At 40.6% G+C, this 24,126-nt stretch overlaps 1 protein-coding gene and 1 long non-coding RNA gene across 4 annotated transcripts in view; one reads left to right on the forward strand and one right to left on the reverse strand.

The window, feature by feature from the left end:
- Nucleotides 1-7,922: 7,922 nt before the first annotated feature.
- On the reverse strand, nt 7,923-13,720 carry LOC118251630 (uncharacterized). The gene is made up of 3 exons (XR_004779887.2): nt 13,294-13,720; nt 8,886-9,079; nt 7,923-8,144 (listed from the first exon to the last, which is right to left on the reverse strand). It is a non-coding gene; the product is annotated as an uncharacterized LOC118251630 (long non-coding RNA).
- Nucleotides 13,721-16,780: 3,060 nt separating this feature from the next.
- LIPC (lipase C, hepatic type) overlaps nt 16,781-24,126 on the forward strand; it is a 73,216-nt gene continuing 65,870 nt past the window's right edge. The window contains exon 1 of one of the 3 annotated variants that reach the window (XM_035553955.2): nt 16,781-17,273. In XM_035553955.2, coding sequence (XP_035409848.1) covers nt 17,237-17,273 — 37 coding nt within the window. In that variant the 5' untranslated portion in view covers nt 16,781-17,236. Of the gene's footprint in view, nt 17,274-20,424; nt 20,518-24,126 lie in introns of those variants that run through there. The other 2 variants (XM_035553956.2, XM_035553959.2) reach the window with 2 other exon arrangements.

Below are 24,126 nucleotides of genomic sequence, written 5' to 3' on the forward strand. Positions count from 1 at the left end.
TCACCAGAGCCGAGTACAGGGGGACAATCACTTCCCTAGCCCTGCTGGCCACACTGCTTCTTATACAAGCCAGGATGCTGTCGGCCTTCTTGGCTGCCTGAGCACCACTGCTGGCTCATATTCAGCTGCCTATCAACCAGTACTCCCAGGTCCTTCTCTGCCAGGCAGCTTTCCAACCACTCATCTCCCAGCCTGTAGCTCTGCTTGGGGTTGTTGCGCCCCAGGTGCAGGACCCGGCACTTGGCCTTGTTGAACCTCATACAGTTGGCCTCAGCCCATCGGTCCAGCCTGTCCAGATCCTCCTGCAGCGCCTTCCTTCCCTCGAGCAGAGCGACACACGCACCTAACTTGGTGTCGTCTGCAAACTTACTGAGGGTGCACTCGATCCCCTCATCCAGATCATCGATAAAGATATTAAAGAGGACTGGCCCCAGTATTGAGCCCTGGGGGACTCCACTAGTGACCGGCCTCCAACTGGATTTGACTCCATTCACCATGACTCTTTGGGCCCAGCTACCCAGCCAGTTTCTAACCCAACGAAGCGTACGCCAATCCAAGCCACGAGCAGCCAGTTTCTTGAGGAGAATGTTGTGGGAAACGGTGTCAAAAGCCTGACTGAAGTCAAGGTAGATCACATCCACAGCCTTTCCCTCATCCACCAAGTGCATCACTTTGTCATAGAAGAAGATCAGGTTCGTCAAGCAGGACCTGCCTTTCATAAACCCATGCTGACTGGGCCTAGTCGTCTGGTTGCCCTGCAAGTGCCGTGTGATGACACTCAAGATAATCTGCTCCATGAGCTTCCCTGGCACTGAGGTCAAATTAACAGGCCTATAGTTCCCTGGGTCTACCTTCTGGCCCTTGTAGATGGGCGTCATATTTGCTAGCCGCTAGTCGACTGGGACCTCCCCTGATAGACAGGACTGCTGATAAATGATGGAAAGCGGCTTGGACAGTTCTTCTGCCAGTTCTTTCAGCACCCTCCTTCTTCCCTCTGGAAACATGTGAGAGATTATTCTCATACATAATGATTTTATCATACATGTAATGTAAAGGTATGGTTTCTCTGATTGTTCTTCCTTCTCTTTACTACGTTGCCTACATATCTTACTGGTCCTATTCAACCCATGCATTACAACTTGTTTTCATCATTCCAGTTTAGTCCACGTGGTAGAAAATAATTGTTAGAATTTCCATCTACAGGATTCTTTTACTTGCTGAGGTTTACAGTTTGTTTGTATAAATATTTGATAGAGTTTTCATTACTGCTGAAACGTTATTCAGTTCCTTTGCTAATTATAGACAGCTGGCCAGCCAACAGCTTTCAAAATGTGTTTGGTGATTGATTTCAATGAATGCGCTTAGATTCACACCCAGTCCAAGTTAATGTTTAGTGTGGGAGTGAAGATTAAATTTTAAGTCCTGTCCCAGTATTTTGGGTGTATCCTCATTGCATAATGAAATATGAAACACATATTACATACAAGCACATTATTCCTAAGAACTTCTAATACTAACTTTCATTATTGAGTATTTCACATTTAAAAGGTGGGAACCCGTAAATATTTAGCATGCACACAGACGAGAGAACAAACCTTCCTACACATTGTTTGCCAGCTGCTACACAAGCTGTTGAAATACACATATTTTCATTGCTCTTTGTCAGGTGCTAAAGGTGGGACATTCCCCACTACAAAATCACTACAAAAGTAAGGTAGAGACAGAGTTCTCTCACAGAGAACAGAATTATTCACCGCCCTCTGAAATGAAATATACTGCAATCACTCTTGCAACTCAAATGGTAAAGTGGAAACATGGACTCCATGAACTTACTGCTCCCCTCAGCCAGGTTAGTTGAGACATACACTAAATCCATCTTAAAAGAATGTTTTCAGCTTGTTGAGAGCTCAGATCCCTTGAACAACCTAAGCTACATCTGAGCTCCCCCAAACAATGTTAAGATGTGAAACTATGAACATTCTAATGAAGATTTATTTTTTTTTCTCAAGTTTTGCACTGATTCTGATGGAACTGTAAGTTTCTTTCAACCTCCAATATAAAATGAATGTGGAGTTTCTCTTCAGGGTACGACATACATAGGAAAACATAAACATGTAAATGTAGTGCACAGAAAGTGCTGCTACTTTAAAATACCTATTTTGATCATTTTAATGCTATATTCTTGGAGCCAGTTTTTTCACACAGGGAGCAATAGAAAGGTGTTTAAAGATGTTTATGTAAACATGGATCATGGGGCATTCTCACTAATTTTTGCTTCAGGTGCTCAAAGAAAGAAAAAAAAAAGAGAGACAAAATCCCTCCAATTCAGTACATCCTTATGGCCCTCTAGAAAACGATGGCATTGAAAACTTTTACTATTACCAGCTTTTTCTGCATTTGCAAGGACAATTAAGAAAATTGCCTTTAGTAAATACAATTTCAAGTTTCTAATAAAACCTCAGTTCCAGCTCTTTATAGATCAGTTGTACTAGCAGACAGAAACCCAGATATACTGAAATCAGTCAAGGTGCCAAATAAGTTATGAAAAATGTCTGCAGGAAGTTGAGATGTTTTCATAGTGATCATTTCCTATTTTGCTGAGATTATGGCTCTCCAACTAAATCACTGACCTACCAAAAATAGTGAAAGTCCACAAAAGCATATAGACCTGATTTTGTTTTCATTTGCGATGTGGTAAACCAGGGTAAGCTCAATGAAGGCATTAAGGTTGCACTAGTATAAAACTAATGTAAATGAATGGAAAATCAAGGCAAGATTTCTACTGAATTTGGTATTTTTCTCTTCTGATTACTTACTGAGAAAGCTTTAAGTATGCGCTATGTATGTGTGGAATATCTGTGATACTTAGTTTTTTAATTCTCTGATTTCATCTCCACACAATCAATCTACATTCTTACAACAGAATAAACTTCCACAAACACATGTGGGTATTTTCTGATGTCTGCAGAATTCAGAAAAAAAGAGAAGCAAACAAAACGATATTTTTGGTGTATGCCCATGCTTGCCAGGGTTCGGAAAGAAACATTTCCTTGCCAAGCTCTCCTCTGTTCCCAATTCAGAAGCAACCATCATAAAATAATATAACATAACTGCCAAACAGATTCTCTTTTTAAATATAATTCATTCTTTGTGTTATAGCCCAAATCATTGTATTCAACATGTATCTTCTCATCCTCCCTCCACGTTTGATTACACAATGAGATCCTGATTTAAAGACCATTGAAATCAAGAAGAATCAAAACACTCAATCCCATTACAAAAAAAAAAGTTTTCCATTTAAATTACACAAATGGAGTAAGAAAATCTGATTCAGTATGGCTTCTGTGGATTATGAGTGCAGCCCAGCCAGTGGCAGATCTCTGAAGGACTGGGTGCTACTTATTTTTGCCTATGTGACTTGGAGCAGGCCATCTCCTATTGCAAACAAGTGCTGGCTGTATTTGGAGAGTCAAAGGTACCTTTTGTTTGCTCTCCCTGTTTGTTCTGTAATTCACACAGAGGCCGGAAGATGGAGGGGTTTCTGTAGGCACTGGGAAATGTCATAAGCTACAGTTCTCTAAGGGCTTGCTCCCTGCACAGCACTCCATTCACTTAAATAAAATTGCACACACCTAACAGCAAGGGAGCTGAGCCTTCAGCTGCACCTTTCTAAATAAAACCCTTCCTCCCACACAGCATCAATCAGACGAATGGTGATGCAAAAAACTTTCCAGGAGAAGTTAAAGGAATGACTGTACCCTCTGAATTGCCTTTTTTCTTTTAAAGAATTACTTGAAATTCTGTTTACTGAAATGCATTCTGCTGTCCCTAAATTTTAAGACACTTGTGCAACCATTTTACCCTGATAAATGGATTTCTTAACAGCAAGCTAGGGAAATCACACAGTCTATTTTTAATTAGCTAAATGTATTATATATAGAACCTAGATTACCTTGAGCATCAGGTACTGCTTTAAGAAATAAAACAAAGCCCTATTGCCAGAATGGTTAAGAGCACCGTAGTACTTATTTTGTCAGATTTTGCAAGGCAGAGTTACAGCTGCAAAACTCACAGAGCTGACCTTCCCAGGTAATCTTAAGGAGAGGAGACACTGCTCACCAGAATGGGAAATACATGCTTTGTATTTCATAGAAAGGGTTTACCATGTATGCTGAAAAGATAAGAAAGTGTTCAGAGAGTTCTTTATAAAAAGGGCTTGAGAAAGGAACGTTGCTGGCAGCGTGGCTTCGGCCTGTCCCACTTTACAGAGCAGGCTCCGATCTGCGCTTTGGAGAACAAAAGTACAAGCAAAGAAATTACTAGTCATTTCAAACTCTGCTGGCTATAAAACCCTGAAAAGTCAAACAAGATGGACATACTTTTTTTCTTTTAGGACTAAAATTAACTTATCCACAATAGCAATTACACCCCTGTGATCATTAATGAGGTGTTTTATGTTTGGATTTGCCTCACAAGAAATGCTCAGCCATTTACAATTTCTCTTGTTTCTTCATTTTTCAAACAGGAAACATATGACCTCTCTTAAGAAAGGATGTTAGGGAAAGTAAGCAGTAGTGGGAAGGGTGAAGCCCATCAGTTTGTTCCCACAGAGGTGGCTTTTCACACGTAAAGCTGTTCTAATTTTAGGGCAGGGGAAAGAATTACAATAGACATAGCACACTTAAAATCACGGTTAATTTGCTGGACCCCCTGTTCCTCTCTTCCAGCAGTTGCTAATAAGCACTCTGTGATGCAGCACTCAGTGTTTGGGAAGGGTAGGTAAGCAGCAGCTGTTCCATCTGGGTACCTACACAGTGCCAACAAGGGGAGTGACTGAAGCACTTGCCATCTAGCTGTTAAATCAGTTGTCTTGGATGCTGATAGTAAGAGTGGCACGGGCCCTGTAAGCCTTTTGGGAACCCAGCAACTCAAGTGGCTAACCTGTGTAAAAGCCTCACGATTCCTGAGTTTGCCGTGCAGAAAGCTTGTGTGTGCTGTAGTCAAAGCTCCTACCTGCAATGTAGCCAATCATTTGTGCTGCACATTACTATCATCACAGTCCAGAATGAGATGTTGGGAAGATCCCTGCAAGCTCCCAGTTCTCTTCCACTGGTTCAGCTTCCATTTAGGTGAGCTGATGCCACCAAAACCCATGAAAATAACTTGAACATTGACTTTCAGTACCAGTTAACGTAAATTCAACTGTGTATAGTTTATTTGTGTACCTAAAATTTAATCTCTTTCAGTGGACCTATGACTGATGTGAAAACCTGAATAATTCTTGGGGCAATTTCTGGCTGAAGAGTTCACAGCTGGGCCAACTAGTGTCCTGAACCTTTCATTCCAGACAGCTTTTCCTGCTATAAAATTCATTGATAACACCTATCACTTTGTGAAGCATGTTCTATCTTACCGTTTTGTCTGTGGATGGATAAGTGTTTTGCCCAGTCTTACTCATCCTGAAGAAAGAAAAGCGTGACCATATTCTTCTATTTACAGCAACTTTCAAACTCTTGCATTAATTATACAAAGAGTGGATGTTATGCTTTCTACTGATCCATGATAAGCAGCAATAACTAGTATTCCATGCAAAGTATAGATTACTGAAGAAATTTCTCACAGAAGACAGCAGAAATGAACAGGTCTTTTAAAGGGATAGATTTAGAAGTTCAGAATGGCTGAGAAACACTCATGTCATAATGAATGAAGTGCAACTAAAAAAAAAAAACAACAGAGAAAGATAAAAAATAAAGAGAGACTGAGAGAATCATATTCCTCAGAGAAAGCTTTATAAACAGAGTGGTGTCTGGAAAAGCAGGTTTAGAAGCATAAACAAGGGATCTCCCTGCTGTATTGAGGGGAACTGTGTTTTGCCTACATTTTTTTTGGTCAATTAAAAGGATTTAACCAACTATCTGGCTTCAGCACTGATTTCTTTTGGTAATGGAAACAGCTTGTAAAACCCTGAACATAAGGAGAGTGCCGACTGATGTCTACAAATTTCAGTAAAATACTCAGTACTGTTACATTTGAGAACTGAACATTTGTCTAAAGACCGAATGCAATAAATTGGTTGTTCTTGTTTATGAAGGATAGTAAAGACTGGATTGTGCGATGTCCTTATTTATCCTGTCTGGCAATTTCTCAGTTTGCCTGGAGTTCTTAACCCAGAAGTCATTGGTCTTCTGGTTTATAGAAAGTTCTTAGTTTACCACAAGTCTTTTAAATCTTACTCTTCTGTGTTTTCCAGCATTAAGTAATTCCCTGGCCACCACTACAGCATATTCTGTATGTAAGCCGTACAAACTGATTTCCCTGCCCTATTCTCATAACACTGATTAAAAGGGAATGACTCAGCTAACACCCCAACGTATCAAGCACTGGGCCAGAACCAAGGCATAATCCTGACCCAGACTTGAAGAATGGGACGCATCTCCATAGGCCCAACATGAAGCCTTTGTTTCTGTTTACAATCTGCACTGAATGAAAGAGGAGGGGCTGGGGAAGATGAAAACCAATGTGTGTCTTAGACTCACACTTGAAGACAAATTCAAAGCAGCTTGGATTCTCATTGCTGTAAAGTGGATGCTTCCTGCCCTGCTAAATTTCCTGATTCCTACAGTGTTCTCTCTAAAACCCCATGGATTCACAGCTGCACAAAACACTTCAACCTCAGTCAAAGTCTGAATTTAATTATGTAATTCAACATAGATTAATCCTGTATAAACACAGCCCCATCAGCCAGTTCTGAAGTGTCATCAGCTTTTTTTTTTTTTTTTTTTGCCTATCAGGAAACCAGTTGTCTGTCTATATAAAGACACAATTCCATTTTCTACCATTAGAGCTTACTTATTACCAAATCTTACCGATTCTCATTGAAACTTACTATTTAAAGTAAGTAAAGTCTTTAAAGTTTTTAAAGTAAGAGATGCACGAAGCCAGCAGAAATAAAGATCTAATCCTTAGTGTGCAAGCTTGTTTAAAAATATTGTGCTGTCTAGGAAAAAAATATATGGGTTTTCTTATAGAAAGTACCTCAAAAAATTTTCAAGACAAAAATAGTTCTGTTATATATGTTTGGCAAATTTAGTAAGCTAGAGTCATATTTTTAGTTGACTATATTTAAGAGCCCTGCATAAAACTGCTCTTAGCAACACAAATTTCAGTATTCCTGGCAAATACGACTTACTAGTAATAAGATGCCATTTCTGAAGACACACAAAGCTGATGAATGTACACAGAAAGACATAAAACTGATTAAAGACACTGTACATCCAACTAAGGAGCAACAGACTTTTCAGATATTGTTGAAATTTGTACTATTTCAGCACATCATACCACCCAAATTTTACTTGCTGTTATATTCCCTCCAGTTGGACATGCATTAAAAAAAAAAACAAACCACTATTAATAGTTACAAAAATACAAAATTTACAAAAATACAAAGTGAAAAAGGGAAGGAAACTTTGATACACACAACAAATGTCACGAGTAGCAAAATTTATGCTAAAACCAAACCAAATTATAGATTTTCAATAAACCTAGGAGAAAATGTTTTCAGCAGAACACACAAATGGGAAATCTTCCCCTTCCTGGCAGCATCAAACTGTTCTGCACATTTGGTGAGAGAAGAAGCACTATCATCCCACGTGTCTTTCAGAATAGCTGTGTCAGTTGATGTGTACAGTTGACGTGGTCCTGACTGATCAGATCTGCTGGGTGCTGTTCCTAATGTGTATAACCATGGAACTTGTGCAAACTGGACTTTGGCAATAGTTGCTGTCTGCAGCATAGGATAGCTCTATTGTACTGGTACACGGTGCATTAAATGCTTTCACTCCTGCATGCTGGTCATTTCAGTAAAGTTATGGAGCAAGATATCTGGCTATTCTGATTTAGAAAAAAGGCTACACAACACAAGTGTGTCAACTTTTAAAGGTGAGATGTGTTGGCTGACCAATACCCTTTGTGCACATGGGACAGTGGTGAAATTAAAATTATCCCCCCTAAAATTTTCCAAATCCATCACTTCTGAGAGAGAAAGAAGAAATGAGACTGTTATAATACCTTTCTTCATTTTCTTCCCCTTTAATCAGAGCAGCATACAAGCTTCTCCATTTCCTGTGCATGGTCAATTCAATTACCTGTCATTAGAAAACACTTTTCAAAAAGCATTACAATATTAAACTCTTTAGTAGAATTCTCCATCTGAAAGTGGCAAAACATTTGGTAAGAACAGACCCAATAAAACACTGCCAGAAAGCCATGCTGAAACAGTTTTTTTCCCTGTGTTGTCTCTAGTTTGCAGATAAACAGAACCCAAGAGGAGTTAGATCACACAACTGGGCAGTGTTAAATCTGGAATTAAAATCTGGGGTCAAAAATCCTTGCCCATTGAAGTCAATTTTAATATTTCACTGACTGCAAAAGGACCCACTTAGCATATTAAAACAGGATTTGCCCTGTGCTCCAAGGATGCATTATGCTCTAAGAGAGAAGTGTTTAAAAACAGCAGAGCTTTTAAAAAGCCATGTTCAGGTATCTTTCTTTCAAAATTACATATTTTCTGTACCTGTATTGGCTTGAACTGACAAATAATAACATCAAATATCAAATATCACAAGAACTACAGACCCAGGATCCTTTCTATGAAGTATTCCTACAGATCAGTACTAGTGCATAGGGGCAAACACAGCAACATAACTGCAACTCCTCGGTCCCAGACTGGCTTAGATGCAAAGTACAGATGTTATGGCCAAAGGCTTTTTTCTAGTAGATGTTTACCCATCTTGTTAAAAGGATGCAAGACAAAAGGAAGAATGCACAGACAAGGCAGAGGAACTGCACAAAATACTAAAAATGAACACAAAAAAGTGCAACTATACCTCTTCTGTACATTCAGTTGTAGTGTAACTGGAAATACAAATCAAAACAGTTTGACCCACAGTTATGCTGGCTACTTCAATGCTCACAGAGCAAGTCACAATGAACTTCTTGGGAAGTTGAAATCATTGACTGGTGACTTTGAAGTGATGGTGAAGAGAACGAGAAGCACTGATGTTTTAATGCTGCAGTAAATCTGTAGAGGAAGAGGTCTAGGCTAAGGCTCATGTAAAGGGTTTATCAATGATTTCTCAGAAAGCTCAGCCAAAACAATCAGAAGGCACAAAACAACCAATGCAACCCAACCCAACAACGAAAACAGCTTCTCCTTGTTATAAATTGTGGCTATTTTCCCTCTGTGAATCTAGGTTCTCTTCAAGGCTGTACACAGTCTGATCTCACGCAAACTTCTCCCAGGGTTTTAGCCATGTCTCTTTGTAGCCACTAGGTGTCACTTTATTAAGATTATTTTTCAGGTCTGTGGGCTTTATTCGTTATAGCACAAAACCTCTTAATTTCATTCCCTTTTTAAATCTTTTTCCTTTTTAAATGAACCGGTAATGCTGATGAATATTTTATCTAATTTAATAGTGATTATTATTCCATATTCCCAAATCTGAGCTCTCAAAACACAGTGGCAAATTGAAGGGGAAAAAAAAAAGTGATATCATTCCCCTTATTCAGAAAAGTGTAAATGTCATCTAAATTTGGCTACCACATTTGCAGTTTGGGACCAGTATTTTAGCCCTACAAAATCACTTTTGCTTTGTTTTGTAATTCTGTGGCAACTTAGAAAATTACAGGACTGGAAAACACTGGGCCCTTGGCATGGGCAGGCAGCACTGACAGATTGCGATTGTGTGGTGACTTTGAATGAAAAATATGAAGCCTGAGCTACCGGTTCCCATTTTTCTCTTGCTCAGTTCATACGATGAGTCAGAAATGATGCAGTGGAGAATGAAAAGCAGAGAAATGAACACACTGAGAAAAAAAAGCAGTGTCACTTGCAGAGCAGATGGTATAATTTGGCCTACTGCAAGTAACAAAGAGGCTGTCAGGCACAGTGTTTATGGCTTAAAAGCTCCATGTATTTTATCCTGAAGGTGATAACTCTCAGCTTTCTGATGCTTTTGACTTTAAACTTGGACTAAAAGTTCACCACTGCTGAGTGTGACCCAGTTTGAAAATGGTTCTCCTGTACAGCCAAATGGAAAGCTTTGCAGTTTTGGTACCAGTATTAAGGAAAGCTGCTATCCAACCAGAAATAATAATCAGCGGAAGCGTGAGTCCATTTACAAGAGGAGCCTCTAACAGCTTCCTTGCTTGTCCAGCTAGAATGCTAGCTTTCTATAAATATATCAGGGTGAACAGTAAAAAACTGAGCAGAGAATAAGCTATAAAATGTTCCCAGCAAAAAAGAGCTGGAAATCAGAAGGTTTTTAAATGATACAGTGAAAATCTGTATCAGCCTCCCGGGAGAGTGCAAGATGCAAGAAACTTAACTCATTATAAGGCAGACTGATACAATAGGTATAGATAGGACAGGGATAACACAACACGAATGTCTGTGCTGACCCAGGGGTATCCCCTCTAGTCTGTACTCTCACTGGATGACAGCTTAGCCATGCCTATGCAGGAGAGTTGGCGCAGAGATTGGTATTAAGCCCTGGGGCTGGCAGACAACAGAAACATAATATATCGTGAGAAATTCCAAGGGCTATAGAATATTTAAAAGACATGCAGAATGAAGAGATCTTATGTTGCTTTTATGGTTTATTCCAAAACATTATGCACTTCAAAGTAATGACTGCTAACTCTCTTAGTATGTTAGTTCCACCCTAGCAGCTGTAAACTCTGTTCTAAAAAGTTAATTGTCTTGCGTGCCTCAGTTCAGCTGATTATTCCAGTTTCTAGTAATTAAGATTGCATTTCATGATTCTCAGCCTTATTAAATTAATGTTTACTGTTTTGTATGCTACAAAAATATTACTCGCCATTATTTTAATTAAATTATTCGCAAATGGCATTGGTTCCACTTCAGATGTATATATAATGAGAAAAGGACCAAGCAGATGCATCATTCATCATACATTTTTATGTAGTTTTTTTCTGTTAATTGGAGATACACAGACCATTCACATTAAATGCAAATCTTCCTAATTTATCTTACTGCTTTTTGAAAAAAAATAAAATCTTCAAACTAAAACAAGGAAATCATTCTTTATTCATCTTTACACCTCATTTCAGGCAATTTTTTCCAGCCCTGCCATGGTTCTGAGAGTCTCCTTGCCCAGATGCCCTGGTGTGCTGCAGAACGCACCGAGAATAATGAGAGGATGCTTTTTTCTCCAGTACTGCCACACATATGTTCAGTACTGTAGAACAAAACAGGATTAAATCTGATATTCTATCCTGTTACAACCCCATCCAGAGCACATCCCAACTTATGTGAATTTCAATTTTATTTTTTTTAAATATTATTCCTTGCAGCCAGAAGACTGACTGTTTTAATAAGGTGAGGGGCCTAATCCAATGGGCCAAATTAAGTTGTCCCACTGAGGCCAATGGGCTTATCCAATTTATCCTGTTGTAACTGAGCCATTTCTGACTCACACCAGGGAAATGAAGCAGCATCTGGCCCGAAGTCCAAAAGGTAAAATTGTCTGGGGACATTTTCTGTCCTGTAAAATCATCATGTAGCTGGTGCAAAATGAGTTAGTGAGGCTACATGTTCACTAAATCCCAGCCCACAATAGTCTGCTTTGGAGGACAGCAAAAGGGACTGTAGCAGTCAGCAGCTTAGGGTGACTTTGTTCCTTAGCTTGTAATTTGCTGAAGGACTGGGACAGAGAATCAGAAGAGCTTTCTCCTGCAGAGCCCGAATGTGATGCAGCAATTTACCATTCCTTCAGATACAGGGGATGGCCTGTCATAGGCATGCACCGAAGTATGATCCAAATTTAAAATAGCATGGAAAGCTGTGTCTTGAAAGGATGGATTTAAAATTGGGCTCTTCCCTTTCTGAGCACACAGTTAAATGCCTTCTGTTATGAATAAAAATACTAATCTTTCTTTGCACTTCTTTTCTTAAATTCTCATTTCCATTCTGACCTTTAATTTAGGACCAAGTAAAACTTAGCACAACCCAAAGGAACAGTCCAACCAGATATTGGAGATCAGATCGTTGAGAGCTAAACTGAGCTTTGCTGTGGATTTAGTCAAAATTTTGCTGGCAGATTTCTTATAGCATGAAACAGTATCCAGATACACTGAAGACGGGCTTTAGCACAATGTTAATATGCACACTGGATCAAGATTTAACTTGCCCATGTATCTAAGGTTCCATCTAAAATTCATACACCATAGTTGAGTTCCTTCATTAGAACTGACTATTTTTGTTGATTGTGGCTTGTTGGAAGGAGGAGAGGAGTGAGAATAATGGCCATCTCTAAGGAGTACATACACACTTACATGCCTTCCCTAAGAAGCTACAACATAAAGCAAAAAGAATCCACAAGTATCTACAAATTCTAGGTAACACAAAAATGTATGGCAGACTTTTCATCATCCTGCCACCAGATTATTGCCACAAGTGATGAATGAATTGTACCTTCTACAATGATAACTTATTCATTGCATACTTTTATCTCTGCAAAAGCTCATGAATCTGTCCATATACCTTCTTTTACTGTGCAGGGCAGATATTCTTTAACCAGCTCTCTCCATATGTTTCTGTGTCCAGTTAATTGTTAACCTTTGCTAGTCCGCTTTCTTATTTGCTCATAATCACTGTGATCAAGGATGTTAGAAGCACCTAAGGCAATCCGCATAAAATTTAGCACAGGAGACTATATAGAACATCTGAAAGCACTAGTGGAAAAGGGGACGGGGGCTAACAATGGAAAGCACTGCTTCTAATATAGGAAATGAGAAATTTGCAAAAATTAGAGAGAACAAGGAGAAGAAGAGCTGTAAAATCTCTGCTTTTATAGCCAGGCATGTCAGATGTCTTCTATTCTGATACATTTGGAAAGTACAGCTCATTGTTATTTGCAAATCATATTTTTTTCCAGGTTGGAAATCTTCTGGGAGGGAGGTGCCAAAATCCAAGCTTCCTTCCACAAACCAGTTGTTATCAGATCACAATCAAATAATTGCAGATTCATTTTTATGACTGTGAAAATGTTTCCTCAGTGATTAATTAGGCCTGCATACTGTAATCAGGGCATGCTGGGTAGTATTTTATTCTAGAATGGATGCACTGTTGAAAAATCATGACTCTTAGATAAAAGGGATATCTATTTTTTCACGTTCTGTTACTAATTTCTAGGGAAATTCTACCAGCACCTTTTGCCTTTTCTTAAGAAGAATCTGGAAGTCAAAGCATGGGGTGTGTTGCCACAAACTTACCGTGCCTTTTCCTTCCTGGAAAGCTGGAAGCACTCAGCCTGTTCACAGAGGCATTAGCCATTTTGTTCCGAGTTGCTGTTAAAGATCAGAGCCTGTTAAAGATCAGACTGGTTGCTCACAGAAAGTTACATTTGTTCTTTCTGCTTTCTTTGTTGTTCCCTTAGACCAAAGTAGAAGGCTGTTATTTGTGTTTGCCGAAACAGAAGAGTGCCTGAACTGGAGGAAAAAGGCATTCACAAACAAGCAGGAAAGGACACAAGGAAGCATCCAAGGTCATGTGGCCTGACTGGCGTCATCCTATTTCAGTTTCACAACACTTATTTCTTTTATCCATTGTTTCTCCTGAGGTTTTTCTTCAGACCATATGCAGATGAACTCTCACCAGTTCACTTCTCCTAGCAGAGGTCGGTATGAAATGGCTGCTCTGACCTGCTGTGGTCTGGATCTGTTCCCTCCTGTTATGTTTTGATGGTGGGAGAACAGCCTTCAATTTGACATGCAATGTAAGGTTTTTCTGGAAGTCCATGCTCTGCTACAGTCCGCTTCTAAAATTATTTCTCCAGATAGGCTTATGGTAATTTGATGACCCATCAGTGCATGGAAAGTTCAAAATCTGGCTCCCGAAGTCTACAGTAATAACAGTTAATTCTTATATAGTGCATTGTAGCTATATAAGCACTTTATGAGGCAATTTTAGTATTATTATTCCCATGTCACAGACAGCAAAACAGACAGAGTGTCACCATGGCTGAGCCATGAAGAGAACCCAGAGCTCTGGCTGTTTGCCCTCTCCATGCTGCATTTTGGTATTAGTTAAGGCAGCGGTTAAAATAAAACACTGCCCAGCAAATCACTGATGTAGAAATATTTATGGGGCACAATTCAGCGTAAGCCAGTACATTGCCATCGACTTTATTAGAGTGACATTTGCTTATACCCCAAGCTATTATTCTTGGAAAGCGAGGTCCGTACCTTGGCAGCGGTCTGGTGCAGTACAGTGAAGAGCACGAGGCAGGAAGGAGAGGTGACTTTGAGAGTCACGTAACCCTGTCTGTTCAAGAGAGGAAGATGGTCTGCAACACCACACACAGCCACAACCAGTTGGCTCCAAGTGGCTGTAGTCAGACCATGTTCAGACACAGCCCAGGGCGTGGGCACAAAATCACCCCGTGGTGACCAACAATGGTAAAATAAACAGTTGGCTCCTGCCAGTAGCGTGGGATTTTTTTTATGCTTCTTGAAAGTTTAGAGCTGTGCAAGGAGGTGAGTGTTGGGGACAAAAAATCTTCTCTAGGTCAGTGAAATGTATTCAGCACTGTCTGTAATTAGGGGGGTTTTACCTTCACCACGTTGTAGGAGTCATGACTGAAAGCGCTGCAGTCGCAGTACCCCCAAAGTCCTCAGATCTCCGCTCGCTGTTTGACAGCCATCTAATTGTGCCAGTCATGCCATTTGCTTGGAGTTACTGATCTCAGTGACACAAACGTCCGGCTCCTATGCACAGGACAGGAGCCACCAACTCATTTCACACAAGCCGCACAAGAGTAACCAGGGTACAAATCCACAGGCTAAAGCAGGGCAACACACTGGTGTTTAGCTAACAGCAAGGCCTGCTGGCAGAGCATGCGGGCTAAGGATCAGGCTTACTGTTTGGATCAAACTACAACAGATTCTAATCTTCAGCAAGAGATTTTAGCACAGAAGAGTAGCATTGGTTAAAATACCCCAAATTAAGCATCTGAATCCAAATGTCCAAAATCTGACGCCACTGACTTCACCCTGCTCCAAAACCCTTAGTGTCATTTTTTACGCTTCTGATCTGGAACTAAGGCCACACGAGGGCAGTACAGGGGGGAAATAAAATCCACAGATCGGAATTTAACAATAAACCTGAGTTTCCTGTCTTGTCATGAAATCTGGAGAGGTAGAACAGTGTCTGCTTAGTAGAGTGGCCTGCATTTATCCCACTAACTCCAGATAAATATTTCCGTTCAGCCTCCTCTCTTTTTCTCTGTCTTTTCTCCCTCCTTACTTTTTATTTCCTTCTCACCTGCGTGAATATTCTCTCTGCTAGAGCTGTAGCTGTGAAGCGCTTTAGAGATCAAGACTTTGGTGCACTTTGCTTTGCAAATACACAGTGATTGGGCTCCTAACAGGAGAAAAACCGTATGAGATGTGGAAAGTGATATGCCACGCCTGCAGTTTGGAGGGGTGAACATTTTGTGCTGGAGCAAAGTCTCCAGGACTGTGGTTAAATACTCATGGTTTCCATCATATAAACCAAAAATGCAAAATCCCCTCAGAAAGCAAACAAGAGCAATGACCTTTTGTTAGCCAAGCATCATTTTTGCATTATTTCTCTAGACTACGAAACGTATTTTTCAGTACCTCTCAGCTAAGCCCTTTTCCCCCTCAAACCCTCAATAGGGTTCATTCCTCTAATTCACTGGGATAGCTGTTCAAGTACTTTTTTTAAGATGAAAGCAGCCACAATTCTTAAAATCCTCTAGTTTGGTTTTACTATGAACATGTTCTTAATACATGCAGTATGTATTTATACTAACTCAGGAGTACTAATTTAAGTTTGTGTGTATTGGAATTCACTGATCATCTTGCTCCACTATCATCTTCAAAAGATTGATCTCCTAGGATATATTTGCAATACTCCGCAATTTCTTTATATTCAATGTTGGTTTCATAAGCAATTGATTATTTTAAAATTGATATTGCCATCACATATAATTAGATGCAGTGATAAATGGAAGAGGTCTCTCTCAGATCCTTAAGGAAATGTCCCATTTTCTAATCATCACACTCAGCATCCTGTTCAAAGATGGATTTTTATCCATTACATGCTTTTTCTCCTGCTGTGCAATTCTTACTAAAGCAGAGAATCATATTCTTTTATTTCAACATGCTCTGCATTACATCCCCTGTATCATCCACGTTAGCCACAGCTGTGACACAGTATCCTCTAAGAAAGCAAGAAAATTAATGTGGTAGAACATTTCTGTCTTTAAATCTAGACTGATTGGCTTCCACAGAATTATGCTTTTCAGGGTATTCCTTAATGAGATCCTGCAAAATAACCTTACAATATTCGCAGTCACAATCGATGCTAAGGCAACAAAGACCACTCCAACTGTTTCTGCATATTGTATAAGCCTTTCCTTGAGCAGTGGTTTTGTACCTATCCCTGTATCCAATCAATTAAATCCCATGTTAGGACTTCATTTTTATTTTTGCATCCTTCAAAATCCCTACCTGTTTACACGGACCTGTTTTACTGTATGAGTTCCAGTATATAGAAGACTACTGTGCATATTTGTTCTGCATACCAGCTAATGCATCTGTGGTCATAACAGGAAGTCTGATCTATCTCATACACAGTTCCTGTACTCTGCTCTAAAGTCAGCTTCAAAGTAACTGTTTGTTACAGGCAAAATACCAGTCTCTTTTAAGGGAATGACAAATCAGCCTTTGACTTATAAATGGCCAGGATTTGGGCCTAATCTTTTCTGTCTCCTGTCTCTGATAGTTTGCTATAATTTGAGAGTACCAGTTCTGCTGATTTTGGGTACACAAATGTTATGGCTTTCTTATAGAGAGAATAGCATTTAGCTCATAATAGAGGCCTGTATTTTTAAAGTTAAAAGCCAATTCTGAGACCCTGTTCTGGATGCCTAAATGCATAAGTGTCTTACTTATATAGGGGATGTGTATTTTGGCACATGAATGTAGTACACAATGATCTTATTTAGCAACATTTTTAAGAACATGCCAGTTTTGCAAAACCAAGCACTCAAGTATGTGACAGAGTAGTGCCTTCTGTTGAAGAGGACATACAACTGAGGAATGTTAGCTTGTGATATCTATTCACTGTTCCTGAGGAGTGAATCTTCATTAAAGTCCTTTTTCAACTTTCATCTTACAAAAAAAGCTTATGTTAAAGTGGAACATATCACCAAGTAAGGCACAAGGTAAGCACTTTTTCTTTTTTTTTTTTAATGTAATGAGAAATACCTGGTGGTCTGCATTCTTTTCAGACTTGTTGGTTTACCGAGCTGCTTTTTTTTACAGAGATATTAGAAATGAAGGCTTAAAATTAGATTTCTTGTTATAAGATTCCTTGTCACATATGACTGAGAATATTTGTGAAAACACAAATTGATTCATATGAGAGGTTTAGGAATCTACTGTTAGTTTTAGTTTCCAGGTTCAGTCCTTCAAGTTAACAATCAACAATTGACTCACTCTCAGACCCAAATATTGCAGGGTTTGCTCATTTTCCTATGCAATTAAGATGTCTATATTCTATTGAAAATCAAAACAAGAATCTGTAATTCTGTTGAAATTGTTAGTAATGTACTCACTGCGTTTACTAAGAGTTTTCTGTATTTTCTTTTAAGGTTCTTTCCTGATAGATAAAGTAATAAAGTCCAAAATGAGAGAGAGGTAAATGCTGTTCAGGCACCATCCTAAAGATATTTTGTGATTTAAAATATTTAACATTGTGTTCTGCCATCAATGGATGGATACTTGGCAAGATTGACTAAAATAATTGTTGAAACAGGAAAACCAGTGATCATTTAACAGTGCAAAAGGCTTCTAACATGATTCAGAGCCTGTGGGAAATGTAATATGATTGGTTAATGCTGTGTCTGCCAATTAAACAAAGCTAGTCAAATTATCCCTAGCAAATAAAGTCTGCTGAAAAGTGAACCCCTTTTACCCATAGCAGACTATTCAAAGATGATTTCTATTTCTCTAAACACACTTTTTGTTCTGGTAAGGATTAGGAGACCATCCACAATGGTCTGCAGTCTCTCTGACTGCTAAAATGCACAGTATGTGTGATTTTGCTGGTGGAAGGGGGTGGGGAACAGGATGTGGCCCTCACTATCCACGAGGAAATGGTTGGCGACCTGCTACAGCACTTGGATGTACGCAAGTCGATGGGACCGGATGGGATCCATCCGAGGGTACTGAGTGAACTGGCGGAGGAGCTGGCCAAGCCGCTTTCCATCATTTATCAGCAGTCCTGGCTATCAGGAGAGGTCCCAGTCGACTGGCGGCTAGCAAATATGACGCCCATCTACAAGAAGGGCCAGAGGGTAGACCCGGGGAACGATAGGCCTGTTAATTTGACCTCAGTGCCAGGGAAGCTCATGGAGCAGATTATCTTGAATGTCATCACACGGCACTTGCAGGGCAACCAGACGACTAGGCCCAGTCAGCATGGGTTTATGAAAGGCAGGTCCTGCTTGACGAACCTGATCTCCTTCTATGACAAAGTGATGCACTTGGTGGATGAGGGAAAGGCTGTGGATGTGATCTACCTTGACTTCAGTCAGGCTTTTGACACCGTTTCCCACAACATTCTCCTCAAGAAACTGGCTGCTCGTGGCTTGGACTGGCGTACGCTTCGTTGGGTTAAAAACTGGCTGGATGGCCGGGCCCAAAGAGTTGTGGTGAATGGAGTCAAATACAGTTGGAGGCTGGTTACTAGTGGAGTCCCCCAGGGCTCAGTGCTGGGGCCAGTCCTCTTTAATATCTTTATCGATGATCTGGATGAGGGGATCGAGTGCACCCTCAGTAAGTGTCCTGGTTTCAGGTAGGACAGAGTTAATTTTCCTCCTAGTAGCTGGCAGGGTGCTATGTTTTGGATTAGAATGAGAAGAGCGCTGATAACATGCTGATGTTTTAATTGTTGTAGAGCAGTGCTTACACCAAGCCAAGGACTTTTCAGCTTCTCGCTCTGTCCTGCTAGCGAGCAGGCTAGGGATGCAGCAGGAGCTGGGAGGCGACAGACCCAGGACAGCTGACCCAAACTGGCCAAAGGGGTATTCCATACCATCTGACGTCATGCTGAACAATATATAGGGGTGGCTAGCTGGGGTGGGGGGCTGGCTGCTCGGGGATAGGCTGGGCATCGGTCAGTGGCTGGTGAGCAATTGCATTGTGCATCACTTATTTCGTACACATTATTACTATTATTATTATTATCATTATTATTATTATTATTATTATTATTATTATTATTATTGTTGTTGTTGTTGTTATTCTTTTCCCTGTCTTAATAAACTGTCTTTATCTCAACTCACAGACTTCACTTTCCCGTTTCTCTCCCCCATCCCAGAGAGGGAGGGGGGAGGGTGAGCGAACGGCTGTGTGGTGTTTGGCTGCCAGCCGGGCTAAACCACAACAGTAAGTTTGCAGACGACACCAAGTTAGGTGCGTGTGTCGCTCTGCTCGAGGGAAGGAAGGCTCTGCAGGAGGATCTGGATAGGCTGGACCGATGGGCTGAGGCCAACTGTATGAAGTTCAACAAGGCCAAGTGCCGGGTCCTGCACCTGGGGCGCAACAACCCCAAGCAGAGCTACAGGCTGGGAGATGAGTGGTTGGAAAGCTGCCTGGCAGAGAAGGACCTGGGAGTACTGGTTGATAGGCAGCTGAATATGAGCCAGCAGTGTGCTCAGGCGGCCAAGAAGGCCGACAGCATCCTGGCTTGTATAAGAAGCAGTGTGGCCAGCAGGGCTAGGGAAGTGATTGTCCCCCTGTACTCGGCTCTGGTGAGGCCGCACCTCGAGTACTGTGTTCAGTTTTGGGCCCCTCGCTACAAGAAGGACATGGAGGTGCTCGAGAGAGTCCGGAGAAGGGCAACGAAGCTGGTGAGGGGTCTGGAGAACAAGTCTTACGAGGAGCGGCTGGGGGAGCTGGGATTGTTCAGCCTGGAGAAGAGGAGGCTCAGGGGCAACCTTATCGCACTCTATAGGTACCTTAAAGGAGGCTGTAGAGAGGTGGGGGTTGGTCTGTTCTCCCACGTGCCTGCTGACAGGACGAGGGGGAATGGGCTAAAGTTGCACCAGAGGAGGTTTAGGTTGGATATTAGGAAGAACTTCTTTACTGAAAGGGTTGTTAGGCATTGGAATAGGCTGCCCAGGGAAGTGGTTGAGTCACCATCCCTGGAGGTCTTTAAAAGACGTTTAGATGTAGCCCTTAGTGATATGGTTTAGTGGAGGTCTTGTTAGTGTTAGGTCAGAGGTTGGACTAGATGATCTTGGAGGTCTCTTCCAACCTAGATGATTCTGTGATTCTGTGATTCTGTGATTTTTTGTTCATTGCAGTTCCAGGACCCTGTACTGGCAGTGCCACTGGATTACAGCACTGCGTCAAGACCTCACCAGCTTTCTGGAGAAGGTCCTATCTTCTTCGTTTTGCTAAGTACTAAACTGACTTTTATCCATTTAAAAATATATTTCAGTGGCAGCTTTGGTGCTGGAATAAATTTCTGATTTTTCCTGACCATAAGCCTGCTACTCAGTGAAGGAGAAAGGAGCTGCTTACACTTAGCAGAATGGAAGAATGGGAACCCAGCCCTGCTTTCTACTTGTTTAACTCCAGTTACTCAAGAAAAAAACCTCTCCAGCACAATCTCTACTTTCAGGCTATATGAGAAGATCAGCCAGTGCAGCCAGTGCTTCTACTCCCAACACAGAGACAAAAGTTAATAAAAGCAAGGTCTTTAGGTGAAAATCTGTTCCTTGCTGCCACTATAACCATTCTGTGAATTACCAGGAATGCTTTCTTTGTTACGTGGCTCTCCCACAATTTGAACAGGTTTACATAAATCATTTTTTCACTTCACTGTCTGTGTATAGACTATTCTGTTTTTCAGTGTAGTATGAAGAAAAAGCGGGTAAAAGCCTCTTGTTCATATCTTACACTGTCTCAGTCTTTCCCTCACCTTCCAGGCAGAGTATGGATCTTTTTTAAAGAAGCTGCAACACAATCAGAAGAAAATATAGAACCTTAAGAAACAATGCATTGAATCTCTGAAAACGTTTATCAGGTTTCTCAACTTTTTTTTTCCTCTACTTCTGGAAACAAACAAAATGCAGCCTGCCAGCTAGCCTCATTTTACAGGAGCAGGTATCCCCAAAGCACTGAGCCTCCTATGTCACGTAAATCTCCATTCTCCTTTTGTTTCCCATATTGCTCCATAATTTTGCAATGCTTCTCAGTGAAAGCACCTTTCCATGACAATCAGTGGCCATCAGCTTCCCAGCCCATGGGCATACATTCTCTGTTCCCAAATAGTAATAGTCTCTTTCCTTTATCCAGCTGCATCACTGAATGCCAAGTTTCTCCTGTTCATAGAACACATTTCAGCTCCCACACATTTTGGGTCTAAAATGATTTTTATGATAGTATTTATATATACAGCACCTTTTGTCCCAAAGCACTTTAAACAAAGGAAAGATATGCATGCTTTGCCCAGAGGTCATTTAATCCACCATGGCAATGCAGCCACCCATAGCTTGAAATACAGCAACTGTTAATAGTGCATAGCAATATAAGAGCAGTTTAGGTCAGCAAATTATGAACACATTTGTTCCCTATGAAGCTGTCGCTGTAATTTAGGAAAGGAGTAAGCAGAATAATTACTGTGTTTGGAGTTTGGCCAGGAGACCAAAATTAACAGCATCCAGACTTTAGTAGAAAGTATGCAAGTGTTTAAAATGGCCACAAATTACATGGACCTAAGTTTTACATTTAATTTGAGAGATGAATGAGCAGGTCATTTTGCTGCCAATGGGTCTGTAACTGGTTTGCCTCTGAGCCTTTTAAGATAAGTTCTTTCTACTTCTTTGTTTAACAAAGATTCTGCACTCAACATCTCTTTTCCTTCTATATTAAATGCCTTGCAATCCCTCAGTTATAAAACCCATGCAAAATTGTATGGCAAAAATGAAAAAAAAAACAGTCATATTGTACTGCGTACACTGAATAACCTTAATTTGTTTTAATATAATTATCTTGTCTTATGCCCAAGAAGAAGACCAACAGTTTTCTATTGAATTGTTTCAGGGCAAATTAGGCTTCTGCTAGGAGCTTTTACTTCTACTTGCTTACCAAGACAAAGATTAGAAAGAAAAGCATCCTTTGCAATATTAATTTGATGACTGACTGGGGTTCTGGATGCTCTAAGATGATTTGGGGTTATCCCAGGTGAGGCATTATTTCTATTCCTGCCTCATGTGGAATCAAGAGTCTTATGAAAATGTCCATCAAGATCCAATAGAAGGAAAGGAATTGGCAACTACGAGGATTTACTGTCCTGCCTTCAGGAGTATTGGATGAAGGTGTTCACCCACCAACCCACCGGAATGCAATGTAGTCAGCAAGGAGTTTATGCTCTTGAGAGAAAGTAAGTCACGTATATTCATAGAGATTAGGAAGGAATTTTCACAGGAGGACCACGTGTTTTCTTCATAGTTGTTTAGATAGATCTTGGTAAAAGTTAGCATATACTTTCTACCAATTTAAAGATAATATGAACCCCCCAAGCTGGTCCAGAATGGCCAAGATCTTTCTCAAAGACTAAAAGATGCAATAAAGATGAAGTCTGGAGCTTCAGGGACATAGCTACTTTTCAGCTGTAGGCATACAGCTGGAAAGATATGCTTGAATACTGGTGGGCAGTGAGCCTTGGAAAAGGAAAAAGAGCAGGAAATCCAACAGGCTGGATCACTTATTTAAAGGTCCTTACTATAGTTTCTGATACCCATGCACAGGACTCTACCTGCTTATGTAATGCAGAATAATGCAGAATCCCAGCCTGACTACGCACAGTATGGTGATGGTAGCATGCCAGCTATTCCCCCTTTTGTGCTTCTCAGTCATACAGACAACAGGAAATCCTGGGCCTCCCCTGTCACTGCTCAACCCCTTCACCAGGGTATAGGGCAAGGGCTCAGCTTAGCCCTGCTAGGCCATGAACTGAAGGCTAGGCTTCAGATCGTTTTGTGCCAGCACACCTTTATTGGGCAGCTGTTATCTAATGTGTGTAAGAAGCTTCTGAGTCAGAGCTGGTAAATAAATACTCTTGATATGAGCATGAACCAAACTGACATACAGTTATTTACATAAGCAAAAGCCCTAGTGCAGACACAGTGGTGTGGAGGTTGTTTTTTCTGGGAAGGCGGGGAGGGCGGGGGAAGAGCATCTCACCCACAGTAAACAGGAATGTGCTGCATCCACATTTGCAACATGCTCTTTGCTAAGGGTAGCACACCAAGATTGGTGCACCAGCAAAGCTTCATGACTGCAGATGTAGCCAGGCCTATAATCTACATTTGATCTTGGCAGTAATCTCCCACTGACATAATTGATAGGTCTGGTCTTAGTCATGGATTTCACAGAGCCTACCATTTACACTCTGACCCATAATTATATTTAGACTATACACACATCTCTTCCTGCCCAGAGAATAAAAAGCTGCACAGTACATCTTTCAGGAAGACCATAGAGACTCCACACATCCATCTCTAAAGACAAAATCACTTTTCAAAGCTTTCCATCAGGTTGTGCAGTAGTTATTACGTAGCCAACATCCTATACGTATCATACACAGAAGACCAGGGAGATAACTACAATATGATTTCATTATCCAGGTGAAAAATGTCCTTCCTTAAAGCAATCTGGTTATTGAGGAAATACTGAATGTTATGAGATATGACCAAGATATTTCTTTCATCAAACATAATGAAGCTGGTGCAAGCAATGCGAGACTTAAAATCTCTGTGACTTTCTACCTCAGGAGGCCAATACAAAGCATAAGGCTTTTTCAAGTCATTTTATTATAAAAGCGAGTGAGTGATATGCATGCTTAAAACACGCGCTGAGGGAATGAGAGGCTGCAAAATATTAAAGTAACCCTAGATCACATTAGCATAGCTTTGATCGGCAAGAACAGTACTGGCAATAAACTTTAGCTTTGTACTGATATTTTAAAAATTTTACCACAGTTTCTTGTAATATCCTTTGTAT

The sequence above is a fragment of the Cygnus atratus genome, chromosome 11 (assembly GCF_013377495.2).
Source record: "Cygnus atratus isolate AKBS03 ecotype Queensland, Australia chromosome 11, CAtr_DNAZoo_HiC_assembly, whole genome shotgun sequence".
NCBI lineage: Eukaryota > Metazoa > Chordata > Aves > Anseriformes > Anatidae > Cygnus > Cygnus atratus.